Source organism: Eubalaena glacialis, chromosome 4 (genome assembly GCF_028564815.1).
Source record: "Eubalaena glacialis isolate mEubGla1 chromosome 4, mEubGla1.1.hap2.+ XY, whole genome shotgun sequence".
Classification (NCBI taxonomy): domain Eukaryota; kingdom Metazoa; phylum Chordata; class Mammalia; order Artiodactyla; family Balaenidae; genus Eubalaena; species Eubalaena glacialis.
Genome location: NC_083719.1, coordinates 127,159,452 through 127,179,849, shown reverse-complemented (window position 1 = coordinate 127,179,849; position 20,398 = coordinate 127,159,452). Strand labels below are relative to the sequence as shown.

The window sequence follows — 20,398 nt, the reverse complement described above, 5'->3', positions numbered from 1 at the left end:
GGGCCAGCCTCGACGGCCTTCTCCATCCCTCCCAGATTCCCTTCCTGCCAGAGACACAGTCCTATCCATTCAGGGCCACCGTCCAGGGCGGGGGTCACTAACGCAGCTGCATCATCCGTCTAGAGGAAGAGGCGTCTTTCTCTGCGTTGCACAAAGGCTGCATGTGGGTTAGTTCTCTGATTCTGAGAGGCCCAAGGCTGCACAGGCCCACAGAACCCTCAGGCCTCTAAAAAGCAGGTTCAGCACCCACCGTGTGCCAGGCCCTGGTGAGGCTCTCTGGGCCCAGAGAGGACAGAGTGGGAGCCTCTGCCTGGCTCACAGGGGGCCCGCAGGTGCCCCAGCTGCTGGCCTTGGAGCAAGTGGGGCTGAGGCCCAATTCCACATGCCGCTGCCTTGGCTGCTGTGTCTTGCAGCTGGTGGTCGTATATTACAAATAATAAAGCCAACATTTTATTGAAGGCTTACACTGTGCCAGGCACTGTGCTAAGCCCTTTACAGGCATTATTTCAATGAACTCGCCCACCCCTAGGAGGTTAGTACAGTCTTCCTTCCCCCTTGGGGCATGATGAACCTGAGGCTTAGAGAGAAGTCACAGGTTCACTGTCACACCTCCTAAGTGGCAGAGGTGAGGCTGGGCCTCAGACTCATGCTGCTGATCTGGGCCAGGGGGTGGAAATTATGTCCTTCCAAACACATCAAGGGAACTAGGGCTGTTGATCTGGGAAGAGGAGACCCCGGGTCCATGAACCTGGCTTTCAGACTCCCAGAAGGGCTGTGTGGTCCCAAAGGGCACTCAGGGAAGCTGCAGGGAAATGCTGGGGAGGCAGATTTCAGTCTAACCTCTAGAAGGTCTTTCCATCCGAGCTGGCCAGAGGTGTAGGTGGTAAGCCTCCACACTGGGGGAGTGTGCAAGTCGTGGCTGAGCCCCAGGCCGGGCTGCTGCAGAGGGTCCTTGCACGGGCAGTGGGTGGGCTGCGTGACCTGAGGGGCTGCGTGACCTGAGGGGCTCCCCTGGCCACAGAGGCTGCGAGTCTGGGCAGGGTTTGGAGCTGCTCATGAGCAGTGCTAGAGAGGTGGTCCTCCCTGCCCCCGGCTGGGGGAGGGTCTACAGGCTTCCCGCTGAGAGGACTCCTTGTTCAGTCAGTAAGAACGTATTGGGCACCTACTGTGTTCCAGGCAACTGGCCTGTTCCAGTGGGGAGCCAGGGGGTCTCAGAGGCCCCTTCCGCCGCTCACTCCTCTGCCCCACCCTTTCCAGGAGCCTACATGCAGCCCCTTGACGAGCCCCTCTTCACGCCGGTGCTGGTGGCCTGCATGTCCATCATGGCCCTGCTGCTGCTGCTGCTGCTGCTGCTTTTGTACAAGTACAAGCAGGTGAGCCTGGGCAGGGCGGGGGCGCGGCCAGGCACCCGAGTGAGCCAGACCCTGGGGCAGTGCCACCAGGCTGTGTGGATCCACCCTTCAGCCCCTGTAAATACGAATTCATCTGTCAGCCAGTCGCTGAACCAACAGCTCTTTAGTGGGCGCCTGCTGTATGCCATTGTCAGTGGCTGGGTGAGCCAAGGCTCGGAGCCTCTGAGGTTTTGCCCTCGTAGAAGTCTCTGTCTAACGCGGGAGACGGTTGCTAATCAAATAGCCGCGGAAGTGAGGGCGTGGATCACAGAGGGAGAGATGCTACGGGGAGAGCCGTGGCAGTTGGGGAGGGCATGAACATGGGAACCTGTCCCAGCTGGGCGCTTCCAGGGACACAGAGAGGGTATCATGGGGCCAGGCCTGTGTCTCTGTCAGGTGGCAGGTAAGTTAGTGGAGGGGAAGGCCTGACCATCATCGTCCTCGTCATTATTTAATATTATTATTATTAATCAAGTCTGCCGTTAATTGCACGTTGATATTTAGTGCACTGCCTGTCACTCTGAGTGCTCAGTCAGTGATGGCGATTTTAGGGGCATTGTTATGAAGCATGTTACCTACATCCCCTCATCTACTGACCTCAACAACCATGGCATGTGGGTAGTACCACTAACCCCGTTTTACAGAGTTGGAAGCTGAGGTTCTGAGAGGGTGAGACAGTTGCCCTAGTCTACAGCCGGTCAATGGCAGAGGCTGGTTTTTTAAAAGCCATTTTGTAAACCATGGAATCATCTTATTTTACCCTCAAAACAATCTAGAGGCAGGGACTAGAGCAGTCAGCATTTTACAATAAGGAAGCAGGCTCAGCAAGGTTGAAGGACCCGCCCAAGAGTCCCAGTTGCCTTGCACCCCAGAGCCTGTGGCCTCCACCACTTAGCCTCACTGCCTCCCTGCATAAAAGACTATTTCTGGTGCAGTCAGGCACTGAGAGGGCCAGGCCAGAAGGCTGTGGGAGGCCAGAAGTGGAGGGATCTTTTCTGGCTGGCAGGGAAGGGAGTCTGCTTGGAGGAGGTGGCTTGGCGTGGGTGGGAGAGGCCTTGGAGAACGGGGCAGGCAGCCAGGGGGAGATGAGATTCAGGGAAAGGGTGTCTCTGGGGGAGAGGGCACTGTGTACAAAGAGGCAGGTGGGGGGAAGACCAAGGTGAGTTCCGGAAATACTGATGCCTGGAAGAGGACGCAGGTGGGGACAGGTTGGGGGTCTGAGGGGTTGGACCCCATCCTGTAGGTTCGGCAGGTGTGAACAAGGGAGTGAGGTGAGTTAGGGGTGAATAACCCACCTTGTGGGCTCCTCTGCTGCCTTCTCTTCCCCACACCTGCCTTGTGGGTTTTAATGTGAGTAGAGGATGTGGAGTAGACAGGTAGGTGGTATGCGGGGCTGCCCCAGGGGCCCACGGGGTGCCCGGTGCTTATGTCAGCACACAGCATGAGGAGGCAGCTCTGAGCGCAGAATCCAGGGCACCAGGTCAAGTCTTCAGGGATCTGGGTCCAGCTCGGACACTGGTTTGCCATGAGACCTTGGCTGGGTGACTGCCCTCTTTGGGCTTCATGCAACCTTGGCGGGTAGACTGCCCTCTCTGGGCCTCATTTTCCCCACCTGTTCACGGTGGGGTGGGTGACCTTTACAGCCTCCTCCTGTGAGATGCCAAGAGGCTGATGGTCTAGCTTAAGAGCCAAGGGTTGGGAGTTGGATGGATCTGGGTCTGAATCCCGCCTTGCCAGGCTCTAGGACTCTAGGAAAATTGGTGTCTCGAAGCCTCTGTCTGTCCATCTGTGAAATGGTGTTGATAATGGCAGCCCCCGCACCAGGCTGTGCCGAAGATTCACGGAGGTGACGGCGTGTAGAGGACTTAGCAGGGTGTTGGGCACGGACAGTGCTCCGAATGGATGCTGCACACCCTGGACCCAGGAGGAAGTTGGCTGGGGAACCCAAGTTAGCTCATGCATCTTGGGATTGGAGGGCTGTCTGAAGTTGGGCCCATCCAAGATGCATGAGCTAACTTGGGTTCCCCAGCCAACTTCCTCCTGGGTCCAGGGTGTGCAGCATCCATTCGGAGCACTGTCCGTGCCCAACACCCTGCTAAGTCCTCTACACGCCGTCACCTCCGTGAATCTTCGGCACAGCCTGGTGCGGGGGCTGCCATTATCAACACCATTTCACAGATGGACAGACAGAGGCTTCGAGACACCAATTTTCCTAGAGTCCTAGAGCCTGGCAAGGCGGGATTCAGACCCAGATCCATCCAACTCCGCCCACCCCCGGGGACAGGACTTCACTCACTGTTGTGGCCTCCCGTTCCTTCTCTGAGCAGCTCTGTTGCAAAGTTCTTCCTTATATGGAGCTGAAAACTGCCTCTCCGTCCCCACAGAGCTGCCTCCTCAGCCCTGCGGAGATTCTAGAGAAGGGCCCAGTTCCCTCTCCAGCCCTTTCTGCCTTGGGCCGCCCAGCCCCCTTGGCCAGCCGTGGTTTGGGGACACCTTACCCTCTCTTCACGGGACCATTTTTGGAACATGTACTCCAGTCACCTCTTATCCCATTTAAGAAATTGAACTGGCCCCTGAGCCGACCCGAGGCCAAGAGAAGGAGGGCATCCCAGGGGTCAAGATGGCCATGCCCCTGCCTCAGGGCTTGTTGTCCAAGTGTCCTCTGCTTTGTTCCACAGGGTTCTGAGTCTTGCCCCTTCACTGGGGACTCAGCCTGGCTTGTCCTCACTACTCAGGCCTGAGGGGAGGGGTGGCCCCGCTTGGGGGAAGGGTTGCTTCTGTCTCAGGGCTGAGTCATCGCCTTTCTGGCCCCCAGAGAGACCACAAGGGGGGCCAAGGGGGAAGAGAAAAGGGCAGGAGTCAGCAGGCTGGAAGGAGGAGGGACGAGGGGAAGAAAGGATGATGGTGATGGGGAGGAGTGAAGGAGATGGGGAAGCCACTGGAGAGGCTGGAATTCTGGGGGTCGGAACTGAGCTCTGGGGATGGGGAGGTATATGGGGGATGCACAGGAGGGTCCCCAAGATTTCCAGTGGAAACTGTTCAGATCTCCTCCTTCCTGAGACAGAAAACATCCGCCCACCCAAAACAGCAGGCCTGGATGGGGAGTTGTGGGGACTTTGATGATTCCATGTCTACCTCGGTCACCAAGGGGAAGTGGCCTGGGCCTGTTGTGAGGATTAAGTGAGATGACGCACGTTGAGTGGGGAGCCCAGCGCCCACTCACAGGAAGTGCTCAGGAGGTGCTCACTGATAGCATTACATTCCGAGGCTGCCCATCCTGGCCTCCCCGTTAGGGTTCTCCTTCAGAGGAGAGGCCCCTCTGGGTAGAAGCCCCCGGGAGTTACACAGGAGCCCCGTCTAGGGATAGCAGAGGCTGAGCAGAGCTAGTGTCCGCTTTCCAGGAAGAGGGGTGGGGATGCCTGAGGCAGGCGTGGGAGAGCTGCGTCGTCCTCCAGTTATCAGGTCTGGGATTCAGAGAGAGAGCTGAAGTTCCAGCCAGATAGCCTCGCCCTCCCTTTCCCCAATATCCCCTGCCCAGCTCGAGGTGGGCTGGGGAGGGGCTGACTCAGGCCCAGCTGCAGGGCCAGAGGAAGGAGAAGTGACAGGGGGGAAAAAAACAGCCTTCACCACAGTGGCTCCTGGAGATGGAAGTGGCCAGGCGAGGTCAAGGAATCCCTCCTGGTTCTGTGTCCATCCTTTGGGTTGGGAAGGCACCCACACGCAGGGTTTGAATCCTCTGACACTCAGGAAGTCCTCTTCCTGCCCCGTTTCAGACTATCTGCTGAAACTGTAACATGGATGTCCTTAAGTTCACCAGTAGTCTCTCGTCCTGAATCAGAACCTGGAAATTCTTCCTTATGTCTAACTGCAGTCTTTCCCCACGAACTACCATCTGGAAGTTCTTCCCTATGGCTATCTGGAGTCTTTTCTCTTAACCTGGTGAGACTTCAATCACCCTCCTCCCGAGCACCCACTTTAGCGCCCCCTGCCCGAGTTGGGAGCCCCGTGTAGGAGCCCAGCTGCTAAGCACAGCCCAGCTGGTCCCTGTCCCCCACGACTGACCGGAAAGAGAGTTGGACTGCTGACCCGAGGCCTCAAGTGTCCTCCACCGCCCCAGCCCAGCTTCCACTTTCCACCTAAACTCTGTCTGCCATCAGCACTTCTCATGGGCACCCCTGGCATGATGCCCCCATGTAGCTGCCACCCAGGGCAGGAAAGAGAGGGGCAGCCACTCCTCCTCAGCTTAGGCTCTGCTGCCAGCTGGCTGGTTGGAACAGCATGGAGAGCCTGAGAGGAATGCGGGTCCTCCAGATGCTCACTGTCTTGTACGTGGGGCCTCTCTCTGTTGGTCCTTTAGCAATGTAGAGTCGGATGCATCACTCGCCTGCATCGAGCCTCAAAGGGTTCACCTTGCGCTTAGAGAACTCGCTTGCTGATTGCAGCCCTCAAGACTTTCCTGCCTCCAGAACCGCCCCCACTCCCCTCCAGCCACACGGCACCTTCCAGTCCCTTAGACTCGCCAAGACCTTTCCCGCCCCCAGGCCTCCACACCTCTGTTCCCTGCACCCGTGAAGTGCTTCCCCTGAAGCTCACGTGGCCAGTTCCCTCTCACCTCCTCAGGGGCCCTCCCTGACTTGTCTTCAGTTGTCCCCGGCGCTCTCTGTCCTATTACTTTGCTTTCTTTTCTCCATAGCACTATTCGAAAATTTCCTACATATGTATCTGAGTTGATTGTCTGTCTTCGCAACTAGAATGCAAACTCCAGGGGACAGGGACTCTTGTTTTGTCAAACTCTGAATCAACGATGCCTGAAACAAATAGGTACTCGGTGACATATTTGGATGGGAATAATATTCAGCCTTAAAAAGGAAGGAAATGCTGACATAGGCAACAACATGGATGAACCTTGAAGACATCATGCTAAGTGAGATAAGCCAGTCACAAAGGGACCGATCCTGCATGATTCCAGTTAAATAAGGTACCCAGAACAGTCAGATGCATGAGATAAGTGGCTGGGGGCTCGGGGGAGGGGGGAACAGGGAGTTGTTGTTTAGTGAGTACAGACTCCCAGCTTTTCAAGATGAAACGAGTTCCGGAGGTTGGTTGCACAACAGTGTGACTGTATATAACACTACTGAACGGTATACTCAAAAATGATTGGGATGGTAAATTTTGTTCTTACCACAAGTGAAAATAAAACAAGTAATAATTGGATGGGAGGATGGATGGATGGATGGATGGATCTACAGTTCCACCCTCCCTCCTGGCTCAGGAATTACCAAATTATCAGAGCTGTCAAAACCCTCAGAGGTGGTCCTGTCCAAATCTTTCAATACACAGGTAGGGAAACTGAGGCTTGGAGAATGGACGGTCCCATGGTAAGGCCAAGCCAGGCAGGGACGGGGCTCTCGGTGCCATGGGCATGAGATGACACAGCCCCTCTCACCACGTCGCAGGCCACACCGACCTCCTCCCGCTGTGCGGTGGGCCTGCCCAGCCCGTCCTCCCGCGTCAGGATGATGTCCAAGAGCCACCTGCCAGGCCCAGCTGACCCATGCCTCCTCCCTCTCCCTCTGCAGAAGCCCAAGTACCAGGTGCGCTGGAAGATCATCGAGAGCTACGGGGGTAACAGCTACACCTTCATCGACCCAACCCAGCTGCCCTACAATGAGAAGTGGGAGTTCCCCCGGAACAACCTGCAGTTTGGTGAGCCAGGGTCTCAGCACCCAACACGCCCTCCTGTCACAGGGCCAGCGTGGGTGGCAGGGAGCCTGTGGGCCCTTAGGTGCCCCGGGACCTAAGCAGGCTTTGTGTGTGGCAGGTAAAACCCTTGGAGCAGGCGCCTTTGGGAAGGTGGTAGAGGCCACGGCCTTTGGTCTGGGCAAGGAAGATGCTGTTCTGAAGGTGGCTGTGAAGATGCTGAAGTGTGAGTGCAGGAAGCAGGTTTGGGGGAGCGGGTAGGAGGTGGTAAATGCCAGGGGAGGGTCTGTTCTGTTGTCACAAGGGCATCACCCACATTTTCAGCCTGTCAGGGCCTGTGGAACAGAGCCTGGGATCGGGGGTGAGGACTCTCGGCTTCCTTTGTGAGCTCCCGGCTCCCTCTAACTCCTGGGGGTGGAAGGGCTTCTGCCTGAGCCTCGAAGGGGCTGAGGTGCACAGAGGCCAACCTGGCCTATGGCCTGGCCACAGCTTGGCCTCCTGCCACCCAAAACCAGCTCAGTAACAGGCCATCTCTCCTCTCTCTCTCCCCGTAACTCCCATCGTGTGTCCTCATTTCTCCTGCCTCTTTCGGCTTCTGATTGCTTTGGTGCTCTGGGTCCCCTCTGCTTTGCTCCCCTGGGCGTCTGTATGCATGGCTCTGCACGTCCTGCCCTTTCTCTGTCTGTGGGACCTGTGGCCCCATCTCCCAGCCACGGCTCACGCTGACGAGAAGGAGGCCCTCATGTCAGAACTGAAGATCATGAGCCACCTGGGCCAGCATGAGAACATAGTCAACCTTCTGGGAGCCTGTACCCATGGAGGTAAGGGGCCCTGGCAGGCATGGGGGCCCATGGTGGTGGGGCCTCTTGGGTGTCTGAGGGCCCCAGGGCTACCTCACTCCATCTTCCCCTTCCTGTCTCCACAAAGTGAAGGTGGGATCCCTGTCTCAGCATCCCTTGAATTTCTAGGCCAGATGCCTGGACTGGTCAGAAGCTGCTTATGGATGACAGGCAGTTGTGTGAGATCTGATCAGTGGCTCTCAGGCATGGGTGGGCATCAGAGTCACCTGGAAAAGGAGAAAAGAGTGCAGATGCCTGGGCCCTGCTCCAGGGAGTCTGATGCTATGGGTCTGGGTCTGGAGTGAAGCCCTTCAAATCTACCTCTTATGAAGCCCCCACTCAAAGAGGCTTGGACACTCACCGCAGGGCCCACCGAAGTGCCCCAGGGCCTGTTGGGACTCTCAGTCCGCTCCAATCTCTTCTCCTATAGCAGCTTTGACTTGTGTGGAACTGTCATAGATTTCCTTTGAAGAAAGAATTCTTCAGCTACAGTTTTTTGGAGGTTCCTCTGCTTTAGACAGTTGGGTCACTGAGGTCACCCAGAAAGCAGAGAGGGCTGCTTACAGACAGGCAGGATTAGAACTCGGGGCTCCTGAGTCCCAGTCCGGGTTCTTATTGCCCCTGCCCCATGTTCCTGTCCACACGGGGTGGTGCGTTAGGGGTGCACTGACCCCACTCTTGGCTGCTCTAGGCCCTGTCCTGGTCATCACTGAGTACTGTTGCTATGGCGACCTGCTCAACTTTCTGCGAAGGAAGGCTGAGGCCATGCTGGGACCCAGCCTGAGTCCAGGCCAGGACCCCAAGGCAGGCACCGGCTACAAGAACATCCACTTGGAAAAGAAATACATCCGCAGGTAGTATCCTGGTGAAAGACAGGAAGGAGGCCAGGACTGGGAGGTGGGGCCCCCATGTCTGTCCCTGAAGTCAGCTCAGGGTTGGGTGGCTTGCGTGGTCCTCACCTTCCCGTTTGTGCTGTGGGGAGTAGCCACCCATATTATATGGGCAACTCAGTTTTCCTCCTACTTATTCCCATCATCCAACAAATATTTGAGCCCCTACTATGTGCTGGGAGTATTGAGGGCAAAGATGGGCCGCTCACAGTCTGGTGGATATAGGCATTAATGAAATCATTTTATCATACGTAAAAGATCAACCAAGATCCATTCGGGGCCCTAGCTAGCGATGGGCAAACCTTGGAGATAATGGCCCTGTTTCTCCCATAGCACGTGCTGTCGGGGGCTGGAGGGCACCCATTCCACTTTCGAGTAGCCATGGAGAAGTGGGATAGAGTCTTTTGGGCGTTGAATGAGAAGGGGCAAAACAGCATAGCTGTGGCCAGGTCCCTGGTCCACTTGGGCCTCAGTTTCCCCAGCAAGCCATCAGGGGTTGAACCCCTCAGGGTCTGTCTGCTCTCTCGTTCTGTAATGCTGTGATACCTGGAAGCCACCCAGAGGCAGATGGACAGAGCTACATTGGGGAACCAGAGTGAGGAAGTGGCCTTTGTGTCACACATGAGTCAGGGGCAGAGGCGGAGCCTGGCTGGATTCCGCTCTGTTGACTCCTCGTCCAGTGCTCACCTGAGCTACACTGATCTACTGGGAGTCTTGGACTCGGGGCTTGTGAGGCTTCAGGGCCAGGCTGCTGGGTCAGAACAAGAAGGGTATACACTGGGCTCCTATCCTACCAATGTCAGCTACCAAGCCAGGGGAGGCAAAAGGGGAAGGAGGTCATTTCACTCCATCCAGTGACCTCGAGTATGGGGGCTGGGGGGATTTTCTCTGATTTTCCGACACCCTTTTGAGAGGGTGGCTCATGCTGGGCCTCAGCAGGCTGGAAACTCAGGCCAGAGCAACTCAAAATGAGAACTAAAGTCAAGTATTAGCTTCCATCTTCAAATCTACAGATGGGGAAAGGATTCAGAGTCAGGTGATTTCAAGGGCAAATGGCATGTGAACCAGTCCTACTAATGGGATCCCAGGCTACATTAATAGAAGTATACTTTCTAGACCAAGGGAGTGGATAGTTCAATGGTCAAACCATAAATAAAGCACTAGGTTGTTTTTCTGGTAACATGAGAGTAAGGACATCGTCAAGGTGCACAGCTGTATCACAGAGGGAGCAGGAGGTGAGAGGTCCAGACTCCTATCTGGTTGGAATATTAGAAGCAGTGGTGGCTATTCAATACGGAGCCGTGCTTCTCAACCTGAACAGCCATGGGAAGCACAGGCTCACAGGCTTCTGAGAGCTGTTAGGAATGTACAATCTCAGGCCTATCCAAACCTGCTGAGTCAGAATCTGCATTTAAATAAGATTCTCCAAGTGATTCATATGCACATGGATAAGTTTAAGAAGCACTGCTCTAGACCAGTCCTCAACTCTGGCTGCACACGGGAATTGCCTGGAGTAACGTGTAAGTGGGAATGACTGGGTTTTACCCCTAGTTTCTAAAGTCTTTGGTTTGGTGGTCTGAGTATCTGGAACTCCCTGGGTGATTTTCATGTGCAGCCAGAAGGGAGAGCCGTGATGTAGACAAGAGGGCTCAAAGAAGGGGCCCTGGAGTATGCTCAAAGCCCTGCTGGGCTGTTCCAGAGAAGAGGGAGATGCTTCTGGAGGGCAGAGCGAGGACCAGGAGGAGGAACAGCCCGGGGGCAGATTAGCATTAGGAACAGTGGAGAACTTTCTAACAGGCAGAGCTGCCCAAAGAGAGAACAGGTTGTAAGCTCCCTCACTGGATGGCCAAGCAGAGGTCACTGATCACTCAGAAAGGAGGTGTCAGAAAGGGAAGTTCAAATTGACCCTGAGGTCCCTTCCTTTCTCTGCTGAGTGGCTGGGAGAGGCCTGAGCTGGGCAGTGCAGTGACGGGCACTGACCAACCCGCGGCCCCCTCTCCTATGCAGGGACAGCGGCTTCTCCAGCCAGGGTGTGGACACCTATGTGGAGATGAGGCCCGTCTCCACTTCTTCATCAAATGACTCATTCTCTGAGCAAGGTGCGGAGGAGGTACCAGGGCTGAGGGAGACGAGAAGGGCTGCTTGGGTTGAGGTGGGGGGGCCGCCCTGACGCCTCTCCCCACACCAGACCTGGACAAGGACGACGGGCGGCCGCTGGAGCTGCGTGACCTGCTCCACTTCTCCAGCCAGGTGGCCCAGGGCATGGCATTCCTCGCTTCCAAGAACGTGAGTCAGAAAACAGGTCCCTATGATGTGTGGTCAGCCGGGGGGCGGGCAGGGGCAGCCAACCTCCCGTGAAGCTGGATGGGTGAGGACAAGGGGGAGAAAAGGGAGTGTGTGAAGGGGGCCGTCCTCCTTACAACATAGGCCTGGGAGTCTAGAGCCTGAATGCTGGCTCTGCCGCTTGCTGTGTGGCTTTGAGCAACTGCTGAACCTCTCTGAGCCTAGGTTTCGACACCTATAAAAACGGGCACAATCGTAGAATGGCATGAAGGTGGAATTGGGTCACAATGTGTGCAGATGTTTAGGGAAGGGCCTGGAACGGTAGGGCCCTGAGGGTGGCAGCTCCTGCTCCTGTTAGGAGCTCCAGGGCTCATGCAGACCACCTAGCTCTGAGGCAGCTCCTGCCACTCAGGGCCAAAGGGCCAGAGTCACGGTGGTTTCTCAACACTGACTGTATGACCACATTAAATTTTCCCAGACCTGGGTCTTGGTAGAAGGTAGGGACAGGACCCAGGGTACAGGACCAAAACCGATGCCCACTTCCTCGAGGAGGACCCCAAGCCTTCTGGGGCCCTGGCTGTTCCTCCTGCACCTTGGGCTCAGGTAGGGGAGGGGTCAAGACTAACCCTACAGTGTTTTCCCTCAGTGCATCCACCGGGACGTGGCAGCCAGAAACGTGCTGCTGACCAGTGGCCATGTGGCCAAGATTGGGGACTTTGGTCTGGCTAGGGACATCATGAATGACTCCAACTACATCGTCAAGGGCAATGTGAGTGCTGGGAGGGTAGGGCCAGGCTGGGGAGGGGTGGTGACCCAGGGTGCAAGGTGACTGGGGTCTGCTGTGCCAGGCCCGCCTGCCCGTGAAGTGGATGGCCCCAGAGAGCATCTTCGACTGCGTCTACACAGTTCAGAGTGACGTCTGGTCCTATGGCATCCTCCTCTGGGAGATCTTCTCACTCGGTACGCTGCTGGCCCAGTGCAGGCTCAGTGTGGGGCTGACTGGTGCTTGGTTACTCACAGTGTCCTACCTCCTAGTGGAGGATGCTAGTCAAGGACACTTGGTGGTCAGGGCAGAGCAAGGGCTGCTAAGAGTGCAGGGATGGGCGAAGTATCTTAAAACCAAGCATTGCAGCTCCAGAGTGGGCGGGGCAGGCCCTCTACCTCGACAGGCACTCCCTCCAGGCTGTTTCCTCACCTGTCTGCTTGTGCAGTTGCTGTTTCCTAGAATGCTGTTTGCCCTCACTGTCTGAAACATGCATGTCCTTGAAGACACAGCTCCCATTTCTGGAGCACTAGGCACAGGAACTTGGGCTAAGCCCTTCAATGTACTCCTCTACCAACCTCTTATTCCAAAGCCTGTGCTGGAATTTTGTGCGTGGGATGAGGCCTGGGTGAAGACTTTCAACGTCCTAGAAGCCTAAGCCTTTTGCAGTGCCTGGCATATAGTAAACACTTGCTAAGGGGAGCTGCTGTTCTATCATCGCAGTCCAGCTGGGACCCTTCACACCCAGCCCTGCCAAGATGTGTGGGGGAAGGTGACGGTGAGCACGGAATACGGTCTTTTCCATGATCTTGTCCTTTGCAGGGCTGAACCCCTACCCTGGCATCCTGGTGAACAGCAAGTTCTATAAACTGGTGAAGGATGGATACCAAATGGCCCAGCCCGCGTTTGCCCCAAAGAACATGTAAGTGAAGGACCCCAGGGAGGAAGAACACCCCAGGATTTGTTGGAAGTGGATGGGAAGGTGTGTGGCCTGTCTTTCCTGTCCACAACATTCCAGGGTCAGGCTTCCTCTTGCCCACAGTGGACTAAGACAGACCCCTTTTCTCAAGTTCAGGGTTTCCACTGGTTTCCCAGGTAGCGTGGGGGACATTCTCAAAGAGGGCTCTTAACTGGGACTGGCCCTAAGACGGATGATGAATGTTTAACTCAGACTCTGTTATGACCTCAAGAAGGCTCACTCTTCTTCCCTGTCCTGGAGCTCTGCGGGCAGCCAGCCTCTTGCTCAGCATAGCCAGCCAGCTGCTGCAGCCTCTTAGCCGCCTCACGCCAGCCAGCCCACCAGAGGCTCCTCACTGGCTCCCTGCCCTCACCACAGCCTTCCCCCACGCTCGCTGGCCCATCTCACCCACTGCATCTTTCTCCAGCCACTGTCTCTCCACGGCTGCTCCCTATGCCACCCAGGCGCTTACTGCCATGGTGGATGCACCCAGCCAGCTAGCTCCTCAGCCACTTTAGTCCTACCATCAACTGGCCTCTTAAACCTACCTGCAGGCAGCAAGAGTGCCCCCTCATCCTAGGAGCTTGGGCAAAATAGCATCTCTGAGCTTTTCTTCTCCTCAGTTACCATGCCCATTTTGACAAAAAGCCCTTTTTCCCAGGGTTACTGGAAAGATTAGATAATGCACACCAAGGACTTCGCACTGGCCTTGTGCGAAGCTCACTTCTGCCTTGGTTTTGGGACCTCTGCGGGGCAGGACCCTGTAGTGTGTGTGCGTGCGTGCGTGCACAGACGTGATGAGTCCCAGGCCCACAAGTAGCTTCTGTCCTGCCTCAGATACAGCATCATGCAGGCCTGCTGGGCCCTGGAGCCGACCCGCAGACCCACCTTCCAGCAAATCTGCTCCCTCCTTCAGGAGCAGGTTCAAGTGGATAGAAGAGAGCAGGTGAGTGGTGCCAGGCTCAGGGTGGGTGGCTGGTTAAAGCTGGGCCCGACTGATCAGTTCTGACCATCCCCTGACATCCCCCCACCCAGGACTACAGCAACCTGCCAAGCAGCAGCAGTGAGCCGGAGGAGGAGAGTTCCAGCGAGCACCTGGCCTGCTGTGAGCAGGGGGACGTTGCCCAGCCCCTGCTGCAACCCAACAACTACCAGTTCTGCTGAGGAGGTGATCACAGGGACGTATTGTCTGTCTCCCCTTCTCCAAGCTCTCAACTCCTCCATGGATGGGGCACCATGGGGAGAACACAGACTGTGCCCTCGGTCATTTCACTCAACAGCCTGGCCCAGCTCTGAAACTCGGGAATGTGGGATCTACAGGAGGTGGAGAGAACCCCACTCCCAGGGCCTGGGCCATCACTGCCAGTCGGGGCTGGGGCTCAGCCCCGCCCCCACCAGTTCTCAATGCTGTGGCCTCGTGTGTGCTATGCCAACTCTGAGAATACCCAGCTCACTCTTAGCCTGTTCCCACTTCCTCCTCTCCTGTTTCAATAGAAATGGACTGGTTTTGTGACTCCGAAGTCCCCAGGAGCTGCTCCAATCTTGAGACAAAACAAGGCTCCTTGGCCAAATGGAGGGACACCTGCTGAGTGGATCAAGGAGAGCAGACAGGTGCTCAGGGCTGCACTTGGTTCAGGCCCTTGGAGCAGGGTGGCTCCTCTGGAAGAATCTAATTGTCCCTCTCTGCCCTCTAAGCCTTCTCTCCACGGCCCCACTCACCCTGGGTCTGGTACTGCTGCACTGAGCCAGGTGGCAGCTAAAGGTTGGGGTGCTCTGTCCGGCCCCCCCCCCCCTGCCATTCTGAGCTGGAAGGCAGGGGCCCCGTGTGGCTGGCCACACCAAGCAAGCAGCACACACTCGAGGTTGACTCATCATAACTAACAGTCACACTGTGGGATGTCTCTGACTGACAGCATTAAACTAACAGCATTAACACAGCTGGCCTCTGGTCTTTGTGCCATGCAGATTCCCGGGGACCTCCTTCCATCCTTCTGCAGTGAGTGACCAACCCCGGCACCTCTGGAGCCCAACCACACTGAGCTGCATACAATGAGGCTGGAATTGACTCTTGTTGCACCCAAACCATATAATTTAATAAACTTTATTCTGGTCAGGGAAGAGGGAGGGGAAAAAAGCCACCTATTCCACTCCTCTCAATAAATAACACAGCCAATTCCCGTGCCCTAAGCAAACTTTGGGCACTTGAGCCAGTCCTGCCGTTTCCTTACGGCCCAGTCTGCTTACCCTTCACAGAAGGGAGTTTTTCCTACTGCCCCCAGGTTACGTCATGCTCACGGGCCACATCCCCTCTGTGATGAGGGTCCAGAGAGGATGCAGGCCGCAGCAGCAGTGACCAGGAAGGGGATCCTCTTCCCCAAAGCTTGGGGCAGGGAGGCTAGGCCTGGAAGAGAGCTGTGGCTCACCCTTTCTCAGCTGCCCCCAGATGTGGGTGCAGGAAGAACAGGAGGGGAATGCATTCGTCCTCTGGGAGAATCGAGAGCCCAAAGGGACCCCTGGAGCTAATGAAGCCCCCAAGGCCCCGAAACAAAGGCAACAGGCTGCAGGGGCTGGAAACGGTGTCCCTGGGTGGGAAGGGAAACCTCAGCAGCCTTGGCCCACCCAGGACCTCCACCCCGACCCACAGGCGCCCCTGGGAAGCCAGCAGCTACCTGCCTTCTCTCAGCCTCCCTGCCCCTTTATTGAACATATGGTGCCACCCAAGTGCTCTTTTGGGGCTAGTAAAGAGTGTCCTGGTGCCTCTCCTGACCCCCAGAAGGTTGAGAACCAAGGACCCTGGGCTCCACCGTGCTCAGGAAATGGAAGCTCTTTGGTCAGTCCCAGCATCAGAGGCTGGTCCCCTGGATGGATCTGCCTCGGGCAAGGGCCTTACTATGGCTTGAGAGAGACGGTGCGGTCCCTGCGCAAGAGCCCGGCTTACTCTGCAGCTGTGGCCACCTCCTCTTCCTCAGCGTCCTCCTCCGTCTCCGTCTTGATCTGAGCAACCCCGAGGCGGTAGAGGGTGTCTCGGATGACCACCTCGCCAGGCTGGCAGCTCTGCACAATGTCATGGATCTGCCGGTTGACAATCTCGCGACTGGTAAGGAAGTCCAGGAGGCGGTTGTAGAGGTAATAGTGGGTGGCATTGTCAAAGGCAATGGGCCGCTGGCGGACGCTGTTTGGTTTGCTGTCTGCGAAGGAGGACAGGATGGCTGCGTAGGGCGCCAACTCAGGACACAGGGCCAAGGAGTGGTGCCCAGCGCTGGGGTCGCCAGGACTGGGCTGTGTGCCTGCATGGACGATGCGCCGGGTGGCAGTCTTGGTGACCGGGTGCTGGACAGAGTGCTCAGCCTCTGTCATGTCTACCGTATAATGCTGGTCCAAGAGTTCTGGGCAGGACACGCTCTGCAAGGGAGATGATAAGCCACTGTGACGTGAGGGAAGATTAAGGTCCAAGCTGTGTGATGGGTGAGAGTGAAAGCTGTGGGTGAGCCAGCTCTGTTTAAATCCTACCGTCACCACATAACACGTTTCCTGGGGCAAGTCCCCCTTTCCTCCCCTCCTGTGCCTCCGTTTCCTCATGTGAGAATGGGGACAGTAACAGTGGCCACCTCCCAGAGCAGATGCTGGATTACCTGAGCTATTATTTGTATCTGCCTAATCAATTCAGACTGGGGCTGCAGGGGAACAGGAAGGAAGTGGTTCCCATGGAGGCTCAGATGCCCTTCTGCAATGCCTCACACCAACCTTACAAAGCCAGGGAGCCCCATGGACTAAGGAAAAGGCAAGTGATGACAATGACATCCCCTTCCTATTACCAGTCCTAATGTCTCTTCTAGCAAAGGGCATGTGCCCGTGCTAAGAACCACAGCCTGATACAGTGCACCAAGACACAGAGACCAGGGCCCTGCCATTAATCTGCTGTGTGACACTCGACAGGTCCATTTTCACCCCGGGGCCTTACTTTCCCCTTTTAATTAGAGGAAAGGGGTTGATACGGTCAGCGTTTCCTAAGCCACTGTGCCTCTAGATCACAAGGAATGCCATGCAGCATATTCACAGCCAAAACAGGGCTGGTGTGGGCCTTTAGTATGTCAGCACGCACAGTGTCCTCAAAGGTGGCAATTTTCTAGGCTTAACTGCAAGGTGACCCCTTTGACCCCAAGATACCTGGGGTCACCCTGGGTGCCCTAAGTGACATGCTGTGGCCTCATACACACACAGGGGTTGCTCAGTAAAATTTTGTGGAGTAAATGCTGGTTCCAGAGTATTGAGACAAAACACTGGTGGAGAAAAAAGTGGTGGATGGTTCGCAGAAGGTCTTCCCAACGAACCAGGGGGATGCATCCCAGTTCCTCAGAAGGGAACTCACCACAGGCGGCTCCGTGGGGCTAGAGAAACAGCCCTGATTCCTCCCCCACATCTGGTTGGTCAGCTCTGGGTAGCAGAGGTCAGCACACAGGGCCACTGGTGTGGCCATGTCGACCACATACACAGGAGGCCAATGGCGGGAGGAGACGAGCAGATCCACGTGGTCGAGGGCACTCTCGCCCCGCACAAGATACTTGGAGCCGCACACCACCTGGTGGGGAGAAGGAGAGTACAGCACAGGGTGAAGAAGCCAATCTGCAGACAGACCGAGTCAGGTCCACTCGCTTCTTCCCAGGAAGATGGACAATCAGGTTTTATGACTGAGGTCACGCCATCCTGCCAAAGCCCATGACATTCTGCTTCCCTCCTACTTCTGTCCCTAAATGAAGTCGCCAGCTCACTGCAGGCTGGGAGAAGAGCTGGGAGCATCCGAGCCTCAAATGAGGCTGAGAGATCCCCCCCCATTCCCACCCACCAAGGCATCACCTCCAAACCCCACCCTCCACATCACTCCACCAAACACCATCTAGTCCAGTGGTTCCCAAGCTGCATGGCACCAGCAGCTAAGAGGAAGTTCCTGGGTCCCACTCCAAATCTACAGAATTAGCCACTGAAGGTGGAGTCTAAGCATCTGTATTTTGGGCAGACCCTGATGGTGCTGTCCAGATGAGAACCCCTGATGAAGGTATAGCCTTCGTCAAATCCCCCAAATACCACTCCACTGCTGGGCAGCTGTGTGTCCACTGGAGAATTCTGCCTCTACCTCCCTACCTTCACACCTACCAGTCCTGGCTATCGCCTCCAAGTAATACCGCTGGCCCACCACAGCCCCGAGATCTATAGCTCTCACATCCCTGTGTTGTCAAGTGCTTCTCCTGAGATGAACCCCAGTCACATGAGCACGAGGCTCTGAGCAGGCTCTGACCTGCCAGGGGTTGTTAAAGGAGTTGATGACCTGACTCTCTTTCGACAGCTAGTCGCCCTGCCCACTCAGTGAAATGGAGGCTCTGCGAAGCCGTCTTCCCCATTTAGCACTGTTCAGGGGGTTTTCTACCCTGGCATCTTCTTGGATTGGGACGACTGTGTCACACAGGGCACAACCTTCCCAGTGCTATCCTGGCGCCTACCCAGTGCATGCTCTCTACGGGCCTAAGGAGTGATCTTCCTAGAACCCAAATCAGACCATTTCCCATTCAAACCATCCAATGGGCCCCTCATCACTCTCAGAAGAAAACCCAAACTGTTACTCTTGCCTCCAAAGCTCTACATGAACTGGCCTCCGGGGACCCCTCCCCGCTCAGGACATAGTGGTCACATCCCTTCCCAAGCTTACATGAGGCTCCCAGCCTCCTCTAGCTGCCCCACAGACAGCAGGTCCCTCTCCGCTACTTTCTATCTCTGGTCCTTGTCTAGTTCCTGCAGAGCTGTTGCCACAAGCCATGGTGACTTTATTTCTCAATATGAGGTCACCCAGGGAGGAATGACATCTTCGTTGCTCACGTTTGTACCCTCAACAGCTGATGCAGGGGCCAGCACACAGTAGGGTGCCTAATACTCACTGGTGATGACCCATAAGGAGCTATTCCACAGCTGCCCAGTGACCTAAGTGCCAGCCCCAGGATGAGCTGGATCAATCAGATCCTCTGCGTGGGCAAACTGACATGAACAAATTCACCCTGAGTTCCTCCTCGTTATCCTCCTACCTGATGGGGGCACATCTTGTAGATTTTACCCCCTGTGAGATGAGGTGGGGGCTGTGGAGCTCTGGCTCCATTCTGAACAGATTCGTAGAGGGCCAACAAGGAGAAGCAGAGCTGGTCCTAGAGCACAAGGACAAGATTAAACACAGCAGTGAATGCTAAGCAACCAGGCTTGGTACACAGCACCAAATGCTCACTTCAAATGCTCACTCAAAGCAGATGAATAAACTGTTAAGGCCAGATTGGGCCTTGGAGCCTCACCAGCCCAATGTCCTTTAGGTACATATGGGGACGCTGAGACCCTGTAAGGGCCAGGTCACAGACAGAGCCAGCCAGACTGATCAAGCTGCCAGACTCTGAGGCCTGGGTTCTCTCTACTTTTTACAGCGCAGGGAAAGTGTCAAAGAGGAGCCAACATTTGAGTCTGAACTTGAAGCATCAGATTTTCAAGAGCACATTAGTATGAAGGGAAGTACAAAATGTATGGATAAAATACACACACCCCTCCACATGCTTCTCTACGGATGCCATGGTGCTTGTTTTCTAAGAGCCTGGATAGGTGATAACTAGACACTGCAAACTTCATGAGGTTGGTATTTTGGTTATTTCCACTTTGCAAATGAGGAAAATGAGGCTCAGATGTGTAAGGCAGCTTATCCAAGGCCACACACAGTTAGCAGGAGAGCCTGGATTCCTGAACCTGAGTCTGGACCCACTACCTCAACAGAGGAACTGCCTGGATGGGAAGGCCTTGCGTGCATGTCACAATCTGGCTGCTGGCTATCTCCCAGGCCTCCCTGCCCGCCAGCACCCTGTGTCCAACACAAGTGCCCAGTCACGGGTATTCATATCCCTGCCCAGAAAAATGGCCCACCAGTCTGCTCCCAAAGTCCCTACCCCCAGCGCTGCCCCGAGACCCACCTTGGAGTCTTCTGCCCCGAAGGGGATGCCACACTGCCTCAGCAGGCAGTGCAGCTCCTCCTCGCTGTAGGAGCCGATCTCCTCGAGCTTGCAGGCGCCCTCCTGGAGCAACCGTACCAAGGCACCGCCATTGCCTGCAAGAGACGTCGTGCTAATGGGAGGGCGCTACTGCCAGCCACCTGAGGTCCTGTGGAGTCCCTCATGCACGAGGATGGGAACAAGGGGGCCTGGTCCACAGTCGAGCAGGCTTTGCCCCGAGCACTGCTCTGGGGGCTGGGAGAGGTGGACTCAAGGCAGGTCTTAAGCTTCTACAGATACCCGAAGTCTCTGAGAACCAGCTTTCTGCCTTTGAACATCTAGGGGAGATACCCTGCAGAGCACCCATGCAAAGAACCCTGAAATGGGTCAGCTTTTAACCTTTTAAGTTTTTCCAGAACCATGATCTCAAGATTCTTAACACAACTGCAGCAACATGAGGAACAGCAGCTCTCATTTTAAAAATGCTCTTTATATACTATGTTTCTGAACCTGATCAACAGAACTATGCAGGGGCCTTACTTATAAAATCAATTTAGCAGGTCATAT

At 55.7% G+C, this 20,398-nt stretch overlaps 2 protein-coding genes across 9 annotated transcripts in view; one reads left to right on the top strand and one right to left on the bottom strand.

The window, feature by feature from the left end:
* The window catches only part of CSF1R (colony stimulating factor 1 receptor), a 72,063-nt gene extending 57,064 nt beyond the window's left edge, over positions 1–14,999 (top strand). The window contains exons 11-23 of one of the 2 annotated variants that reach the window (XM_061189841.1): positions 1,258–1,373; positions 6,971–7,097; positions 7,213–7,317; positions 7,802–7,912; positions 8,622–8,784; positions 10,828–10,919; positions 11,009–11,106; positions 11,750–11,872; positions 11,952–12,063; positions 12,689–12,788; positions 13,662–13,770; positions 13,860–13,992; positions 14,790–14,999. In XM_061189841.1, the coding sequence (XP_061045824.1) occupies positions 1,258–1,373; positions 6,971–7,097; positions 7,213–7,317; positions 7,802–7,912; positions 8,622–8,784; positions 10,828–10,919; positions 11,009–11,106; positions 11,750–11,872; positions 11,952–12,063; positions 12,689–12,788; positions 13,662–13,770; positions 13,860–13,988 (1,385 nt within the window). In that variant the 3' untranslated portion in view covers positions 13,989–13,992; positions 14,790–14,999. Of the gene's footprint in view, positions 1–1,257; positions 1,374–6,970; positions 7,098–7,212; positions 7,318–7,801; positions 7,913–8,621; positions 8,785–10,827; positions 10,920–11,008; positions 11,107–11,749; positions 11,873–11,951; positions 12,064–12,688; positions 12,789–13,661; positions 13,771–13,859; positions 14,746–14,789 lie in introns of those variants that run through there. The other variant, XM_061189840.1, reaches the window with a different exon arrangement.
* HMGXB3 (HMG-box containing 3) overlaps positions 14,912–20,398 on the bottom strand; it is a 62,093-nt gene continuing 56,606 nt past the window's right edge. For all 7 annotated transcript variants that reach the window (XM_061189833.1, XM_061189834.1, XM_061189835.1 and 4 more), the window contains 4 exons: positions 19,814–19,947; positions 18,896–19,012; positions 17,194–17,403; positions 14,912–16,226 (listed from right to left, as the gene is read on the bottom strand). In XM_061189833.1, the coding sequence (XP_061045816.1) occupies positions 15,759–16,226; positions 17,194–17,403; positions 18,896–19,012; positions 19,814–19,947 (929 nt within the window). In that variant the 3' untranslated portion in view covers positions 14,912–15,758. The remainder of the gene's footprint in view (positions 16,227–17,193; positions 17,404–18,895; positions 19,013–19,813; positions 19,948–20,398) is intronic.